The 16,915-nt window shown below is 47.0% G+C and overlaps 1 protein-coding gene across 5 annotated transcripts in view; it reads left to right on the forward strand.

Moving 5' to 3' along the window:
• Positions 1-16,403, forward strand: part of ZNFX1 (zinc finger NFX1-type containing 1) — a 32,210-nt gene extending 15,807 nt beyond the window's left edge. For all 5 annotated transcript variants that reach the window (XM_037982653.2, XM_037982649.2, XM_037982652.2 and 2 more), the window contains exons 7-14: positions 1,425-1,539; positions 4,667-4,914; positions 6,375-6,514; positions 7,374-7,528; positions 8,210-8,355; positions 9,518-9,628; positions 10,724-10,819; positions 12,597-16,403. In XM_037982653.2, coding sequence (XP_037838581.1) covers positions 1,425-1,539; positions 4,667-4,914; positions 6,375-6,514; positions 7,374-7,528; positions 8,210-8,355; positions 9,518-9,628; positions 10,724-10,819; positions 12,597-15,041 — 3,456 coding nt within the window. In that variant the 3' untranslated portion in view covers positions 15,042-16,403. The remainder of the gene's footprint in view (positions 1-1,424; positions 1,540-4,666; positions 4,915-6,374; positions 6,515-7,373; positions 7,529-8,209; positions 8,356-9,517; positions 9,629-10,723; positions 10,820-12,596) is intronic.
• Positions 16,404-16,915: the final 512 nt, after the last annotated feature.

Below are 16,915 nucleotides of genomic sequence, written 5' to 3' on the forward strand. Positions count from 1 at the left end.
ATTTTTTTTAACTTATATTCAGTGGTACATGTGCAGGTTTGTTACGTAGGTAAACTTGTGTCATGGCAGTTTGTTGTACGTCACCTAGTTATTAAGCCTAGTACTCATCAGTTATTTTTCCTGCTCCCTTCCCTCCTCCCACCCTCCACCCTTCGATAGGCCCCAGTGTGTTGATCCCCTCTATGCGACCATGTGTTCTCATCATTTAACTCCCACTTATAAGTGAGAACATGCAGTATTTGGTTTTCTGTTCTTGTGTTAGTTTGCTAAAGATAATGCCCTCAAACTCCATTCATGTCCTTGCAAAGGACATGATCTCATTCTTTTTTTATGGCTGCATAGTATTCCATGGTGTATATGTACCACATTTTCTTTATCCAGTCCTTTATTGATGGGCATTTAGGTTGATTAGATGTCTTTGCTGTTGTGAATAGTACAGCCTATAAACTTTAAGGGAATTACTTTTGATTCTTTTTTCTTTTGAGATAGGGTCTTGAGCCCAGGCTGGAGGGCAGTGGCATAATCATAGCTCACTGCGGCCTCGGCCTCCTGGGCTCAAGCAGTCCTCCCACCTCAGCCTCCTGAGTAACTGGGATTATATGCACATGCCATCACACCCAGCTTTTTTAAGAGAGTCTTGCTTTGTCACCCAGGCCGGAGTGTAGTCGCACAATCTCCACTCACTACAACCTCCGCCTCCCGGGTTCAAGCAGTTCTCCTGCCTCAACCTCCTGAGTAGCTGGGACTACAGGCATGCACCACTATGCCTGGCTAATTTTTGTATTTTTTTTTTTTTTTTTTTTTTGAGACGGAGTCTCACTCTGTCCCTCAGGCTGGAGTGCAATGGCGGGATCTCGGCTCACTGCAAGCTCCGCCTCCCGGGTTCACGCCATTCTCCTGCCTCATCCTCCTGAGTAGCTGGGACTACAGGCGCCCGCCACCTTGCCCAGCTAATGTTTCTTTTGTATTTTTAGTAGAGACGGAGTTTCACTGTGGTCTCCATCTCCTGACCTTGTGATCCGCCTGCCTCGGCCTCCCAAAGTACTGGGATTACAGGCGTGAGCCACCGCGCCCAGCCTAATTTTTGTATTTTTAATAGAAACGGGGTTTCACCATGTTGGCCAGGCTGGTCTCGAACTCCTGACCTCAGGTGATCTGCCTTGCCTCGGCCTCCGAAAGTGTTGGGATTACAGGCGCAAGCCACCACGCCCAGCCTTTTTTTTTTTTTTTTTTTTAAAGACCATATTGCCCAGGCTGGTCTTGAATTTCTGGGCTCAGGCAGTCCTCCTACCTTGGCCTTCCAAATTGCTGGGATTAGAGGCATGAGCTACCATGCCCCAATCTGCTTTTGATTCTTTGAGGAGACCCTGCCTTCACATTGGTTGTCATAGAATCCTCACAAATGATCATTCTTCTTTCCTTAGGATAGTGAATGGATTTGCTTCCAGCACTGGAAGCATTCCATGATGCTGGAGTGGCTAGGTCTTGGTGTCGGTTCTTTCACCCAAAGTGTTTCTCCAGCAGGACCTGAGAATACAGGTAAGAAGTGCATGTCTTGCTAGAATCAAATCTTAAGGTAGAATATAGTAAATACCAGAACAGGGAGACTTAAAAATAATTCCCAGAATAAATAAAGAGCTATAAGTCAGTCAGAGAAAGACAAATAGCTTAAAATAAGGAAAAGAGAAAATACTTTTATTTTTTTTTTTTGAGATGGAGTTTCACTCTTGTTGCTCAGACTGGAGTGCAATGGCGTGATCTCGGCTCACCGCAACCTCTGCCTCCTGGGTTCAAGTGATTCTCCTCTCCTGCCTCAGCCTCCCAAGTAGCTGGGATTACAGGCATGTGCCACAACACCCGGTTAATGAGATAAAAGACTTCTAACAGGCACATCACAAAATAGGAAATCTTACTGTTCAATAGATATATGAAAAGTACTCATTAAAAACTAGAGGAATTAAAACCACAATGAGATACTATTACATACGCACCAGTCTGGCAACAATTAAAGTTTGATATAACCCCATGTTGATGAGAATTTGAAGCAATGGAAACTCTGTGCACTGCTGCTGGGGATATTTAAATTTATATAACCACTTTATCATACCAGAAAATCAGAACTCAAATGTTCATCAACATTTTTTCAATGGATGGATTAATTAAGTCAACTCAGATAATGAAATACTGTACAACAGTGAAAAGGAATGAATCACAGCATATACAGTAACACATATGAATCTCAAAAACATGCTGAATGAAAAAGGCAAGTTAGCCGGGCATGGTGGCCCATGCCTGTAATCCCAGCACTTTGCGAGTACAAGGCAGGAGGATCGTTTGAGCCCAGAAGTTGGAGACCAGCCTGGGCAACATAATGAGACCCTGTCTTTATCAAAAAAAAAACAAAACCAAAAAATAGCTGGTTGTGGTGGTGCGTGCCTGTAGTCCCAGCTACATAGGTGGCTGAGGCGAGGGGATGGCTTGAGCTCAGGAGGTTGAGGCTGCAGTGAGCCAGGACTGCGATGCTATACTACAGCCTGAGTGACAGACATGGTCTAAAAAAAAAAAAAAAAAAAGACAAGTTATGGAAACATATATACTAGACAGTGTGTTACTCTGATACAGTATAAATGTGGTAACATTATCTTTTAGAAAGGAAATGAGTAATACAAAATTCGGGTTAGGAAGGCTCACAAAGGTCTTCAAAAAACTTGGCAGTTTTCCACTTAAATTGGGTGGAGGGTACGTGGGTATTCATTTTATATATTTTTATTATCCTTTATATTACGTATTTACATTGAATGCCCTCCATTGTATATGTATTTGGTATAAGTAAAACCTTTTATTTATTTATTTTGTATTTATTTATTTTATTTTTTTATTTTTATTTTATTTTATTTTTTTTGAGACTAAGTCTCACAGTCTCACTCTGTCCCCCAGACTGGAGTGTAAAGGCGTGATCTTGGCTCACTGCAACCTCTGCCTCCCAGGTTTGAGCAATTCTGCTGCCTCAGCCTCCCAAGTAGCTGGGATTATAGGCACAGTCACCATGCCCAGCTTATTTTGTATTTTTAGTAAAGACGGGGTTTCCCCCTGTTGGCCAGGCTGGTCTTGAGCTCTCACCTCAGGTGATCTGCCCGCCTCAGCCTCCCAAAGTGCTGGGATTACAGGCATGAGCCACCGCGCCCAGCCTTATTCATTTATTTTTGAGATGGAGTCTTGCTCTGTTGCCCAGGCTGGAGTGCAGTGGCATGATCTCGGCTCACTGCAACTTCTTCCACCTCCTGGATTCAAGCGATTCTCCTGCCTCAGCCTCCCAAGTAGCTGGAACTACAGGCATGCACCACCACACCTGGCTAACTGGCTAATTTTTGTATTTTTAGTAGAGACAGAGTTTTTTTTTTTTTTTTTTTTTTTTTTTTGAGACCAAGTCTCGCTCTGTCGCCCAGGCTGGAGTACAGTGGCGCGATCTCCACTCACTGCAAGCTCCGCCACCTCCGGATTCACGCCATTCTCCTGCCTCAGCCTCCCGAGTAGCTGGGACTACAGGTGCCCATCACCATGCCCGGCTAATTTTTTTTTGTATTTTTAGTAGAGACAGGGTTTCACTGTGTTAGCCAGGATGGTCTTGATCTCCTGACCTCGTGATCCGCCCGCCTTGGCCTCCCAAAGTGCTGGGATTACAGGCATGAGCCACTGCACCCGGCTGAGACAGGGTTTCACCGTGTTGGCCAGGCTGGTCTCGAACTCCTGACGTCAGGTGATCCACCCGCCTCAGCCTCCCAGAGTGCTGGGATGCAGGCATAAGCCCCACACACAGCCAAAACCTTTCTTTAAAAGGCATACATTCATATGATTTTTTAAAATGTAAAACATGTAACAAAAAGTATATAAGGAGACCTAAGCCTTTCCTAACTGTCCTCTCATTCCTTCTAGTTTCTTGTCTCAAAAATAATCATACAGGACCCAGTGCAGTGGCTCACGCCTGTAATCCCAGCACTTTGGGAGGCCGAGGCAGGCAGATCACCTAAGGTCGGGAGTTTGAGACCAGCCTGACCAACATGGAGAAACCCTGTCTCTACTAAAAATTCAAAATTAGCTGGGCATGGTCGTGCATGCCTGTAATCCCAACTACTCGGGAGGCTGAGGCAGGAGAATCACTTGAAGCCGGGAGGTGGAGGTTGTGGTGAGCCAAGATTGTGCCATTGCACTCCATCCTGGGCCACAAGAGTGAAACTCCATCTCAAAAAAAAAAAAATCACATAAACCCTTGATAATGTCTTCATGCATCTGAGGTCGTGTAGGTGCCCTCTTCTGTCCCTTAGCTTCAAGAGTTTCTATCTCTGGCCAGGCGCAGTGGCTCACGCCTATAATCCCAGCACTTTGGGAAGCCGAGGCAGGCAGATCACAAGGTCAGGAGTTCGAGACCAGCCTGGCCAACATGGTGAAACCCCATCTCTACTAAAAATACCAAAATTAGCCAGGCGTGGTGCTGGGTGCCTGTAATCCCAGCTACTCGGGAGGCTGAGGCCGGAGAATCACTTGAACCCAGGAGACAGAGGTTGCAGTGAGCCAAGATCACACCACCACACTCCATCCTGGGCAACAGAGCGAGACTTCGTCTCAAAAAAAAAAAAAAAGAGTTTTCATCTCTATCTGTTTCTCTTAGCCCAGGCAGAAGGGGATGAGGAGGAAGAAGGGGAGGAGGAGAGTTCGCTGATTGAGATCGCAGAGGAAGCTGACCTGATTCAAGCAGACCGAGTGATTGAGGAGGAAGAGGTGGTGAGGCCCCAGCGACGGAAGAAGGAAGAGAGTGGGGCAGACCAGGAGTTGGCTAAAATGCTTCTGGCCATGAGGCTAGACCATTGTGGCCCTGGGACAGCAGCTGGACAGGAGCAAGCCACGGGAGAGTGGCAGGTAAACTCACTTCCTTGGGTTGAAACAGGCCTGAGAGTGTTCTGACCATTTGTTTTCCCCCACTTCTGATACAGTATATTCACTTCATCATTGCAATTAACTAAGTATCTGTATTACAGCCTACCCCAGTATAAGATGGGTGTACTAATTCCCATGGATATAAATACTACAGTTCTTCAGAGGGCCTCTGGCAAGAAATGCCAGCTTAGAAAGACAGGAAGCAGGTAGTCAAGTGCTTTTGTAGAACTTGTGGAAGAATGTAGCACATATGAGTCAGGTCAAACACGGCCTCAGCACTTAATGCCTTCAGGAGTGTTGTCTTCTCATTTCAAATGAGTTTGTAAACATGTACTAAGATTTTAGAGGATTAAAGTAAGCAATGAAATGAGACCTCCAGGCTGGATGGAATATTCCTCCTTCATTCACCCTGGAATTTGACACTTAAAGCCAGAATTGTATGAATGCCCAGGTGTCTTCATGTAGCTTTCCCTCTGCTCCTTTTGGTGGAGCCTAGTAGCCCTCACTATTTGCCATGCATAACTACGATGATCGAGGATTAGATACTCAAAATAAGAATTTGTAAACCTTGCCAATGATTTGAGAACTTTGAAGGGCAACTTTGGATGCTGTTTTCACCTGAGTGCTGGGTTTGCACCTGATCTCCTAGTTCAGTTCAGTATCACTATATGTGGTGAGCAGAGTCATGATCTCAATTCTTAGAAGCATGGTTTCAGCATCTCTCCCAGGAGGCATCAGGAAAGGTTGATTTGTTTCATTTTGAAGCAGCAGGGAGATCTTTATTTAGTGACATCTGTTTGACTTGCGAGTCCTTCTAAAGGCTCATAGCCTCAGACTCAGTGACAGCCAGAAGGGAGCACTTTCTCATAAACTGCTTTCTACCCACTTGTTAAAGGTACTGTGTTGATACGATGGCAGTAGGACCATTTTAGCAGGCACTGTGCCAAGTCCTGTGTGAAGCACCAGTTGCTGGGCACTGGTTGTGTAGCATTCAACAAGAAAATACCACCCCCATGACTTTCATGGCATACATTTTAGGAACAAGAAACAGGCTATGGTCAAAGATGTTTAATGATAACTAGTGCTAGCAGTAGTATAAATGCTTTCCATGTATTTATTCCTGACAAGCCAACAATCCTATAAAGAGATACTATTATTATTCCCATTTTATAGAAGGTGATACTGAGGGACACAGAGGGTAGGTTATTTACCTTAGGTTCCACAACCTAGTAAGAGGTAGAGTAGGGCTTTCAAGTCAGGCAAACTGGCTCCAGAGTCCTTGTTTAGCCACTCTACAGTGGAAGAGCTGTTGGGAGAATGTAAGACACTTGACATTAATCAGGGATGCCAGCCCTTTTTCTTGTGCTGTGGCCCCTGCCTTGGGCTTAAAACCAAGCCTGCCTCTGCTCAGACAGTACCCTGCCTGGTATTGATGTCTGCAGACCCAGCGCAACCAGAAAAAGAAAATGAAAAAAAGAGTGAAGGATGAGCTTCGCAAACTGAACACCATGACTGCAGCCGAGGCCAATGAGATCGAGGATGTTTGGCAGCTGGACCTCAGTTCTCGCTGGCAGCTTTATAGGTACTGTGTTCCACATCCAGCCAACCCATGTAATTTCCCCAGGAAGTTCTGTTCCTGGAACATTTTCCTTTTCTGTTCCTGGAACATTCTCCACCTCCAAGACCTTCAACGAACCACTGAGCTGAGTGATAGGGATATAGCCATGGGATAGAATAGACACTTTGCTCTACCTTCATGGAGCCTATGGAGTCTATCCAGGGTAACAAATTAATTATTACCTTCATGGAGCCTATGGAGTCTATCCAGGGTAACAAATTAATCACATAATTCCATAAATAAAAAGTTACAAATGGGTATAAAAACTCAGAAAAGAACAGAGCGGTAACAGGCACAGTGACTCACACCTGTAATCCCAGCACTTTGGGAGGCTGAGGCTAGAGAATCACTTGAGGCCCAGGGTTCAAAACCAGCCTGGGCAACATAGTGAGACCTCATCTCTACAGGGGGAAAAAAAAAAAAGTAGTAGAAAGCCATTGGAAAGTTTTACAGCGATTAGTGACATCATCACTTTTACTAATAAAATAAACACTCTATGGTGAATTAGAGGAGGGGAGAGAAATTAGGCAGGGATGCTGCAGCTGGGAGAATTTATGAGAAATTCTTCCCAAAGTTTTTAAAGTCTCTTATTCTCTTCCCATAGTTAACCTTTGTTCTTTATCTCACCCCTTTCCTTAGCTCCTGACCACTCTGGACATCTTTCTGTTGGGCATTTTGGATTCTTGGTTCCCTGAATATATCTGTTTGTCACTATGCTCCAAAGGTCCAAGGTTCACTTCATATACTGGGCACACTGAAGGGGGTTCTTCCACCTTCTCAAAGAGCATGTGGCTTTCTTTCCTTGGTTCTTCCCATTCTCCAGGCTCTGGCTACAGTTGTACCAGGCTGACACCCGCCGGAAGATCCTCAGCTATGAACGCCAGTACCGCACATCAGCAGAAAGAATGGCTGAGCTGAGACTCCAGGAAGACCTGCACATTCTTAAAGATGCCCAGGTTGTAGGAATGACAACCACAGGTGAGAAACTTGGAGAAATTTACCTGTTGCATCTGAGTTCACTTCTGGTGCCAGATTATCTAAGGACAGGTAAAGAGGAACTTCTTTGGTAGGTTAGAGGAAAATAACATGAAAAGCTACTGAAAGCACCCATATTTTGAGAACTTTTGGTGAAATTCACTCACTTTCGCCAGGCGCAGTGGCTCACGCCTGTAATCCCAGCACTTTGGGAGGCCAAGGCAGGTGGATCACCTGAGGTCGTGAGTTTGCAATCAGCCTAGTCATCATGGTGAAATCTCATCTCTACTAAAAATACAAAAACTGGCCAGGCGTAGTGGTGGGCACCTGTAATCCTAGCTACTCGGGAAGCTGGGGCACAAGAATCACTTGAACCTGGGAGGCGGAGGTTGCAGTGAGCCAAGATCGCACCACTGTACACTCCAGCCTGGGTGACAGAATGAGACTTTGTCTCAAAAAACAAGAAAAGATAAGAAATTCACTCACTTTCTCCTACTGGGTTTGAAACTCTAATAGTGACCAACACAGCTTTAATGTTCTGGAGACCACCCAGAATGCTATAAGGACTACTTGTCACTGATCCAGGTTCAGGGAAGATACAAAAGCGGATTCCCAGAGGCTCAGTGGCCCTGTGGGTCCTGTGCCTCAGCCCAGAGGAGCCTTTCTCTTCTTTCCTCACTTGAGGTGCTGCCAAATACCGCCAGATCCTACAGAAGGTGGAGCCGAGGATTGTCATAGTGGAAGAAGCTGCAGAAGTCCTTGAGGCCCATACCATTGCCACATTGAGCAAAGCTTGCCAGCACCTCATTCTGATTGGGGACCACCAGCAGGTAAAACAGGAGCCCCCCTAGAAGATGGGCTGGCTCTCTTTGGGGGTGAGATCATAAAGGAAGACCCTGGCCTCTGCTTCAACAGTCCTCAAGCTTATTATTAGCTTTTTGTGATTCCTCTTGCCTTCACCTCCCACATTCAGTCTAAGAGCAGGTGCTGTTAGATTTGGGGTATATTTTAGTGGCAACATCATTTATTTCATCCATTCCTTCTGCTATTTACCTAGTCCACCATGGTCTCTCGAGTGGACTGTATTATAATAGCATGCTCCTCAGTCTCCCTGCTTCCATTTTTGCTACCCTCTAATGCACTCTACATAAAGGAGCCAAAGTGAATTTAAAAAAAAAAAAAAAAAGAAGGTAGATAGATAATATCACTTTCCAGCTAAAAACCCTCCAGTGGTTTCCCATTGCACTTGAATAAAAATCAAGCTTCTTAAAGTGGCCCACAAAGGCTTGTGTGATCAGGTTTCAGCTTATTTCTCTGACTTCATCCCATTTGCTTATGGTGTTCCTCTGTGTCCTTTCCGCTCCCCATTATGGATCTTGCTTTTCAAATGAATGAAGAACTGGCAACCTCTGCCATGCTAGTGTCTCCTCAGATGTCACTGTTTAGAGGCCTGGCTAGAAAAAACCTACCATGGGGCACTTTGTCATACCACCTTTAGTTCTACTAATCCTTAACCCTTGTCATTATTAATCCTTAAACTGTGAATATGTAGAAGAGTACCTGGCACATAGCACTTGAAAAACATTTGATGGGGCCGGGCGCGGTGGCTCAAGCCTGTAATCCCAGCACTTTGGGAGGCCGAGACGGGCGGATCACGAGGTCAGGAGATCGAGACCATCCTGGCTAACACGGTGAAACCCCGTCTCTACTAAGAAATACAAAAAACTAGCCGGGCGAGGTGGCGGGCGCCTGTAGTCCCAGCTACTCGGGAGGCTGAGGCCGGAGAATGGCGTGAACCTGGGAGGCGGAGCTTGCAGTGAGCTGAGATCCGGCCACTGCACTCCAGCCTGGGCGACAGAGCCAGACTCCGTCTCAAAAAAAAAAAAAAAAAAAAAAAAAGAAAAACATTTGATGGTTGGTTGGATGGATGGAAGTATGGATGGTTAAATGATTTTATCAGTAGAGAATCTTCAGCCATGTTTCTCTTCTCAGCTGCGCCCCAGTGCCAACGTGTATGATCTGGCCAAGAACTTCAACCTTGAGGTGTCCCTTTTTGAACGGCTAGTGAAAGTAAACATTCCCTTTGTCCGTCTGAACTACCAGGTGAGAAGCTGGGCCTCTGTTATTACCAAATGCCCAGGAGAAAGCTCTTGGGAAGCTGCCAGTTGCCCGAAAAGAGGTCTCATATAAATAAAAATAATGTAATACTGAAATGACTCTGTCAGCCTCACATTTTCTGTTTTAAAACACCACAAGATCACCCTGTGTTGAGTTTTTGTTGGACAAAGGATCTGTTTATGTTATGCCTTCTCATTATTTTTTTCAAATGATAATCTCTATATCTCTAGATTTTCTTTCCTTTCTTTTTTTTTTTTAAGAAAACTAGAGGCCAGGTGTGGTGGCTCACACCTGTAATCCTAGCACTTTGGGAGGCCGAGGCAGGTCGATCATGAGGTCAGGCATTCGAGATCGGCCTGGCCAACATGGTGAAACCCTGTCTCTACTAAAAATACAAAAATTAGCCTGGTGTGGTGGTGGGCGCCTGTAATCCCAGCTACTCGGGAGGCTGAGGCAGGAGAATCGCTTAAACCCGGGAGGCAGAGGTTGCAGTGAGCCGAGATCATGCCACTGCACTGCAGCCTGGTGATAGAGTGAGATTCCATCTCAAAAAAAAAAAAAAAAAAAATAGAGGCCAGGTGTGGTGGCTTACGCCTGTAATCCCAGCACTTTGGGAGGCCAAGGCGGGCGAATCACCTGAGGTCAGGAGTTCGTGACCAGCCTGGCCAACGTGGCGAAACACTGTCTCTGCTAAAAATACAAAAAATTAGCCAGGTGTTGTGCCTCATGCCTGTAGTCCCAGCTGCTTTTGGAAGGCTGAGGCAGGAGAATCACTAGAACCTGGGAGGCAGAGGTTGCAGTGAGCTGAGATTGTGCCACTGCACCCCAGCCTTGGCGACACGTCTCAAAAAAAAAAAAAAGAAAGAAAAATAGAGACGAGTGCTGACTATGTTGCCAGGCTGGTCTCGAACTCCTGAGCTCAAGTGATCCTCCTGCCTTGGCCTCCCAAAGTGATGGGATTACAGATACGAGCCATCACAACTGGCCCTCCCTAAATTTTCTAACAGCAACCTCATTTTTAAAGAAATTGTCCGTGTGTGCTCTGCCCATGTTTCTAATGACATGCATGTGTTTTTTCAGCACCGTATGTGCCCTGAAATTGCCCGCCTTTTGACCCCCCACATTTACCAGGATCTGGAGAATCATCCATCTGTTCTTAACTATGAGAAGATTAAGGTGAGTCTCTCTTATCCGATCTTTCTTGGATGGTGTCAGCAACCTAAAAAAGCTGTAATTTTCTCAAGATGAAAAAGCTTTTCAGCAGCTGGGTGCAGTGGCTCACACCTGTAATCCCAGCACTTTGGGAGGCCGAGGTGGGCAGATCACTTGAGGTCAGGAGTTCAAGACCAGCCTAACTAACATGGTGAAACCCTGTCTCTACTAAAATACAAAAATTAGCCGGGCACGGTGGCAAGCACTTGTAATCCTAGCTACTCAGAAGGCTGAGGCAGGAGAATTGCTTGAACCCGCAAGGTGGAGGTTGCAGTGAGCTGAGATCGTGCCACACCACTGCACTCCAGGCTGGGCAGCGGAGAGAGACTCCCTCTCAAAAAGAAAGCCTTTCAGAAGGGAGTAGAGCTAGCTTTTTAAAAGCTGGTTACTGGGAGGAAATTGAAATACCAGGGGTTTTTAATCCCAATTCTGCCTGTTAGTAGCCATGTAACCTTAAGCAAGTTATATAAGAATTCTGGCCAGGCGCGGTGGCTAATGCCCGTAATCCCAGAACTTTGTGAGGCCAAGGCAGGTGAATCACGAGGTCAAGAGATCGAGACCATCCTGGCCAACATGGTGAAACCCCGTCTCTACTAAAACTATAAAAATTAGCTGGATGTGGTGGCGTGTGCCTGGCTGGGTGTGGTGGCTCATGCCTATAATCCCAGTACTTTGGGAGGCCAAGATGGGCAGATCACCTGAGGTCAGGAGTTTGAGACTAGCCTGGCCAACATGGTGAAACCCCGTCTCTACTAAAAATACAAAAATTAACTGGGCATGGTGGTGGGTGCCTGTAATCCCAACTATTTGGGAGGCTGAGGCAAGAGGATTGCTTGAACCTGGGAGGTGGAGGTTGCGGTGAGCCAAGACCATGCCATTGTACTCCAGCCTATGCAACAAGAGTGAAACTCTGTATCAAAAAAAAAAAAAAAAAATTGTCAGCTGAGGCCAAGAGTTCAAAACCAGGCTGGGGAATATAGCAAGACTGTTTCTATTTTAAAAATAAATAAATTCTGAGTATCAGGTTCTTCTGGACAATAAGAATAATGGCTCCTGCCATATCCCATTACTGTATGGAAGGAGGTAATGTATATAAAGCAGTCAGCACAGTGGAGTGCTCAGTAAGTTAGCTGCTCTGTCAGCATCACAGCACTGCTTGTTCTCTCAGCTATAATGGTTGGGTTGTGGATGGCTGTTTTTTTTTTTTTTTTTTGAGACGGAGTCTCACTCTGTCACCCAGGCTGGAGTGCAGTGGCATGATCTCAGCTCACTGCAATCTCTGCATCCTGGGTTCAAACTATTCTCCCGTCTCAGCCTCCTGAATAGCTGGGATTATAGGCACCCCCTGCCACGCCCAGCTAATTTTTGTATTTTTAGTAGGGACGGGGTTTCGCCATGTGGGCCAGGCTGGTCTCAAACTCCTGACCTCAGGTGATCCACCCACCTTGGCCTCTCAAAGTGCTGGGATTATAGGCGTTAGCCACTGTACCCAGCCAGCTGTTTTAAATATTAACATCAAACAAGTACTTTGAAAACTGAAAGAGACATAATCTTTTATTTTCATAACTTGCTGTGGCCCCGAAGCACACAGTGACTAACTAAAGATAGTGATGTTGAGGGTACAAAAAGCCTTCCAAGGTCTCTCTCTGGAGCAGTCAGTGGCCAGTGCATGTGAAGAGAGGAAGAAAAAAACAAGTGCCATGAGTGAACCTTTTAACATGTCACTTCTTTTCCCTGTCAGGGGGTGTCTTCCAACCTTTTCTTTGTGGAACACAGCTTTCCTGAACAGGAAATCCAAGAGGGCAAAAGCCATCAGAACCAGCACGAGGCTCACTTTGTGGTAGAGCTGTGCAAGTACTTCCTGTGCCAGGAATACCTACCTTCCCAGATCACCATCCTCACTACCTATACCGGGCAGCTCTTCTGCCTGCGCAAACTGATGCCTGCCAAGACATTTGCTGGCGTCAGGGTCCATGTTGTGGACAAATACCAAGGGGAAGAGAATGACATCATCCTCCTCTCCCTAGTGCGGAGCAACCAAGAAGGCAAGGTGGGTTTTCTGCAGATATCCAACCGCATCTGTGTGGCCTTGTCCCGAGCCAAGAAGGGAATGTACTGCATCGGAAACATGCAGATGCTGGCCAAGGTGCCCCTATGGAGCAAGATCATTCATACACTTCGAGAGAACAATCAAATAGGCCCCATGCTCCGGCTTTGCTGCCAGAACCACCCTGATACCCATACCTTAGTATCCAAAGCTTCTGACTTCCAAAAAGTACCCGAAGGAGGCTGCAGCCTGCCCTGTGAGTTCCGCCTGGGCTGTGGACATGTCTGCACCCGTGCCTGCCACCCTTATGACTCTTCACACAAGGAGTTCCAGTGCATGAAGCCATGCCAGAAGGTCATCTGTCAGGATGGGCACCGGTGTCCCCTTGTTTGCTTCCAGGAGTGTCAGCCTTGTCAGGTGAAGGTGCCCAAAACCATTCCTCGGTGCGGCCATGAACAAATGGTCCCTTGTTCCGTGCCTGAGTCAGATTTCTGCTGCCAGGAGCCTTGCTCCAAGTCTCTGAGATGTGGGCACAGATGCAGCCACCCATGTGGTGAGGACTGTGTGCAGTTGTGTTCAGAAATGGTCACCGTAAAACTCAAGTGTGGGCACAGTCAGCAGGTAAAATGTGGTCATGTGGAAGACCTCATGTATGGTGGTCTGCCAGTCAAGTGTACCACAAAGTGTGGCACTATCTTGGACTGTGGGCATCCTTGCCCAGGCTCCTGCCACAGCTGCTTCGAAGGGCGTTTCCATGAACGCTGTCAGCAGCCCTGCAAGCGCCTGCTTATCTGCTCACACAAGTGCCAGGAACCATGCACTGGTGAGTGCCCACCCTGCCAACGGACCTGTCAGAACCGCTGTGTCCACAGCCAGTGCAAGAAGAAATGTGGGGAGCTGTGTAGCCCCTGCGTGGAACCCTGTGTCTGGCGCTGCCAGCACTACCAGTGCACCAAACTCTGCTCTGAGCCCTGCAACCGACCCCCATGCTATGTGCCTTGTACTAAGCTGCTAGTTTGTGGCCACCCCTGCATTGGTCTCTGTGGGGAGCCATGCCCCAAGAAATGCCGGATCTGCCACATGGATGAGGTCACTCAAATATTCTTTGGCTTTGAGGATGAGCCTGATGCCCGCTTTGTGCAGCTGGAAGACTGCAGCCACATCTTTGAGGTGCAAGCCCTAGACCGCTACATGAATGAACAGAAGGATGATGAAGTCGCCATCAGGTTGAAAGTCTGCCCTATCTGCCAGGTGCCCATCCGCAAAAACCTGAGGTATGGAACTAGCATAAAACAGCGGCTAGAAGAGATTGAAATCATCAAGGAAAAGATCCAGGGTTCAGCAGGGGAAATAGCAACCAGCCAGGAACGGCTTAAGGCCCTGCTGGAGAGGAAGAGCCTCCTCCACCAGCTGCTTCCTGAAGACTTCCTGATGATAAAGGAGAAGCTGGCCCAGAAAAATCTGTCAGTGAAGGACCTGGGTCTGGTTGAGAATTACATCAGCTTCTATGACCACCTGGCCAGCCTGTGGGATTCCCTGAAAAAGATGCATGTCTTAGAACAGAAAAGAGTGAGGACTCGACTAGACCAGGTCCATGAGTGGCTGGCCAAGAAGCGCTTGAGCTTCACTAGCCAGGAACTAAGTGACCTCCGAAGCGAAATCCAGAGGCTCACGTACCTGGTGAACCTTCTGACCCGCTACAAGATAGCAGAGAAGAAGGTGAAAGATAGCATAGCAGTAGAGGTCTATAGTGTCCAGAATATCCTTGAGAAAACATGTAAGTTCACCCAAGAGGATGAACAACTTGTACAGGAAAAGATGGAAGCTCTGAAAGCCACCCTTCCCTGCTCTGGCCTGGGCATCTCAGAGGAAGAGCGAGTGCAGATTGTCAGCGCCATAGGTTATCCTCGTGGTCACTGGTTCAAGTGCCGCAATGGCCATATCTATGTGATTGGCGATTGTGGGGGAGCCATGGAAAGGGGCACGTGTCCTGACTGTAAGGAAGTGATTGGTGGCACAAATCATACTCTGGAAAGAAGCAACCAGCTTGCTTCTGAAATGGATGGAGCCCAGCATGCTGCCTGGTCTGACACGGCCAACAACCTGATGAACTTTGAGGAGATCCAGAGAATGATGTAGGAAGATGGTACACCACTGCCTTTTGCCCTTGCCACCGAATGACTGGGGCCAGCTCCCTTATGAAGGAACCGAAGTTTGTTTTTTATTTTAGGCCAGGCGCGGTGGCTTACGCCTGTAATCCCAGCACTTTGGGAGGCTGAGGCAGGCGGATCACGAGGTCAGGAGTTCGAGACCAGCCTGACCAACATGGTGAAACTCCGTCTACTAAAAATGCAAAAATTAGCTGGGCGTTGTGGTGGGCGCCTGTAATCCCAGCTACTTGGGAGGTTGAGGTAGGAGAATCGCTTAACCCCCAGAGGCAGAGGTTGCAGTGAGCTGAGATCATGCCATTGCACTCCAGTCTGGGCGACAAGAGCAAGACTCTGTCTCAAAAACAAAACAAAAAAAAAATCATCCTTTTTAGTCTTAGCACCTATTTAAGGATCCACTTTTAGGGCTCACCCACATTTGTTTCTAGATTTATCCCTGCGCTAGAGTAAGCACTTTATCTCCAGAACTGAGAGCAAAGTTAACAAATCTCACCTCTTCTCTCCTGCAAATTAGTGGACAGACTCCTGGAATATGTTTGGGGCTTCCACCTAGGGCCACCTAGTGGTATCTCTGGGTCTTTACTTGGTCAAATGTTTATTCTATGTTCCCCAGGAACAGAGTATGAGCTCATTGATGCAGACTGATTCTAATTGCCAGGCCCTAATTTGCAAACTAACTCTCATAATAAACAGAGGCCCAGAGTTGTTTATGAACTGCTTATCTCTTAAAAGGAGCACAAGAACCCCTCCTGCCCTCCTTGGGCACCCTGCCTCCAGGAGATGGAGGCATGTAATAAGACAAAGACTGCACCAACTCACCCTGACCCAGTTACATAGTCACCGAGAGTGGGGAAGATGGGACAGCCCACATGCTGCATAAGATGGGCCTTATGCAGCAGGCCCAGGTCGTCATTAAGGAGTGACCCCTTTCCTGTAACCTGCACTTTGGGATGGTGGAAATTTCTTTACCTGCTGTCTGACAGGTTTGGTGGCACTGCTGGTTAACCCTGGGCCCTGAGTGGAGCTAAAGTCACATTTGGTACCAGCAGCACCTATCCCAAGTGTGATCCTTCATCCCAACACTCCCTCTTGGAGCTTTTGCCTGGGTAGGGCTAGCATGCCAGCAGCTTCTGCAGGCTCCAAACCCAGGCCAGAAGCCAGACCCAGGCCTGCTGCCTGCATCTGCATTCCCTCCTTCCAGTGTTCCTTAGAACAGACATTTAGGTATCTCAGGTCCTTTCTAAGTGTCCCTTTCCTATGTATGCATTTCCTTTTTTTGTCTTTACTATGCACTTTAGCTTATAAAGCCAATTAAAAACGATGATTGAGAAAATCAGTGGTCCATGTGTATCCTCAATTTTCAGAAGCAACTCAGCCAAAGACAGTGAAGACAGGGACAAGGCAGGCACTGTCCACAATGAGGCTGTGATTTTGTTTTTGTGATACAGGATTTTTATTTACCTGGTGAATGAATCATTTTTACCCATGGTAAAAAGAACATTTTTCAACCTGTACAAAGGGTATACTTGAAGTTTCCTTCCCCAGAGGCAAACCCTGCACTTCCTGAGTCCTCCCAGAGAGAGCTTATGCACATGTAATACATATCCCTTAGGCCAGGCATGGTGGCTCACATCTGTAATCCCAGCACTTTGGGAGGCCACAGTGTGCAGATCGCCTGAGCCCAGGAGTTCAAGACCAGCCTGGGCAACATGGCGAAACCATCTCCACAAAAAAAATACAAAAATAAGCCAGTTGTGCTTGCTCACACCTGTGGTCCTAGCTACTCCAAAGGCTGAGGTGGAAGGATCACCTGAGCCTGGGGAGGTCGAGGTTGCAGTGAGCAGT

The sequence above is a fragment of the Chlorocebus sabaeus genome, chromosome 2, assembly GCF_047675955.1.
Source record: "Chlorocebus sabaeus isolate Y175 chromosome 2, mChlSab1.0.hap1, whole genome shotgun sequence".
Lineage (NCBI taxonomy): Eukaryota > Metazoa > Chordata > Mammalia > Primates > Cercopithecidae > Chlorocebus > Chlorocebus sabaeus.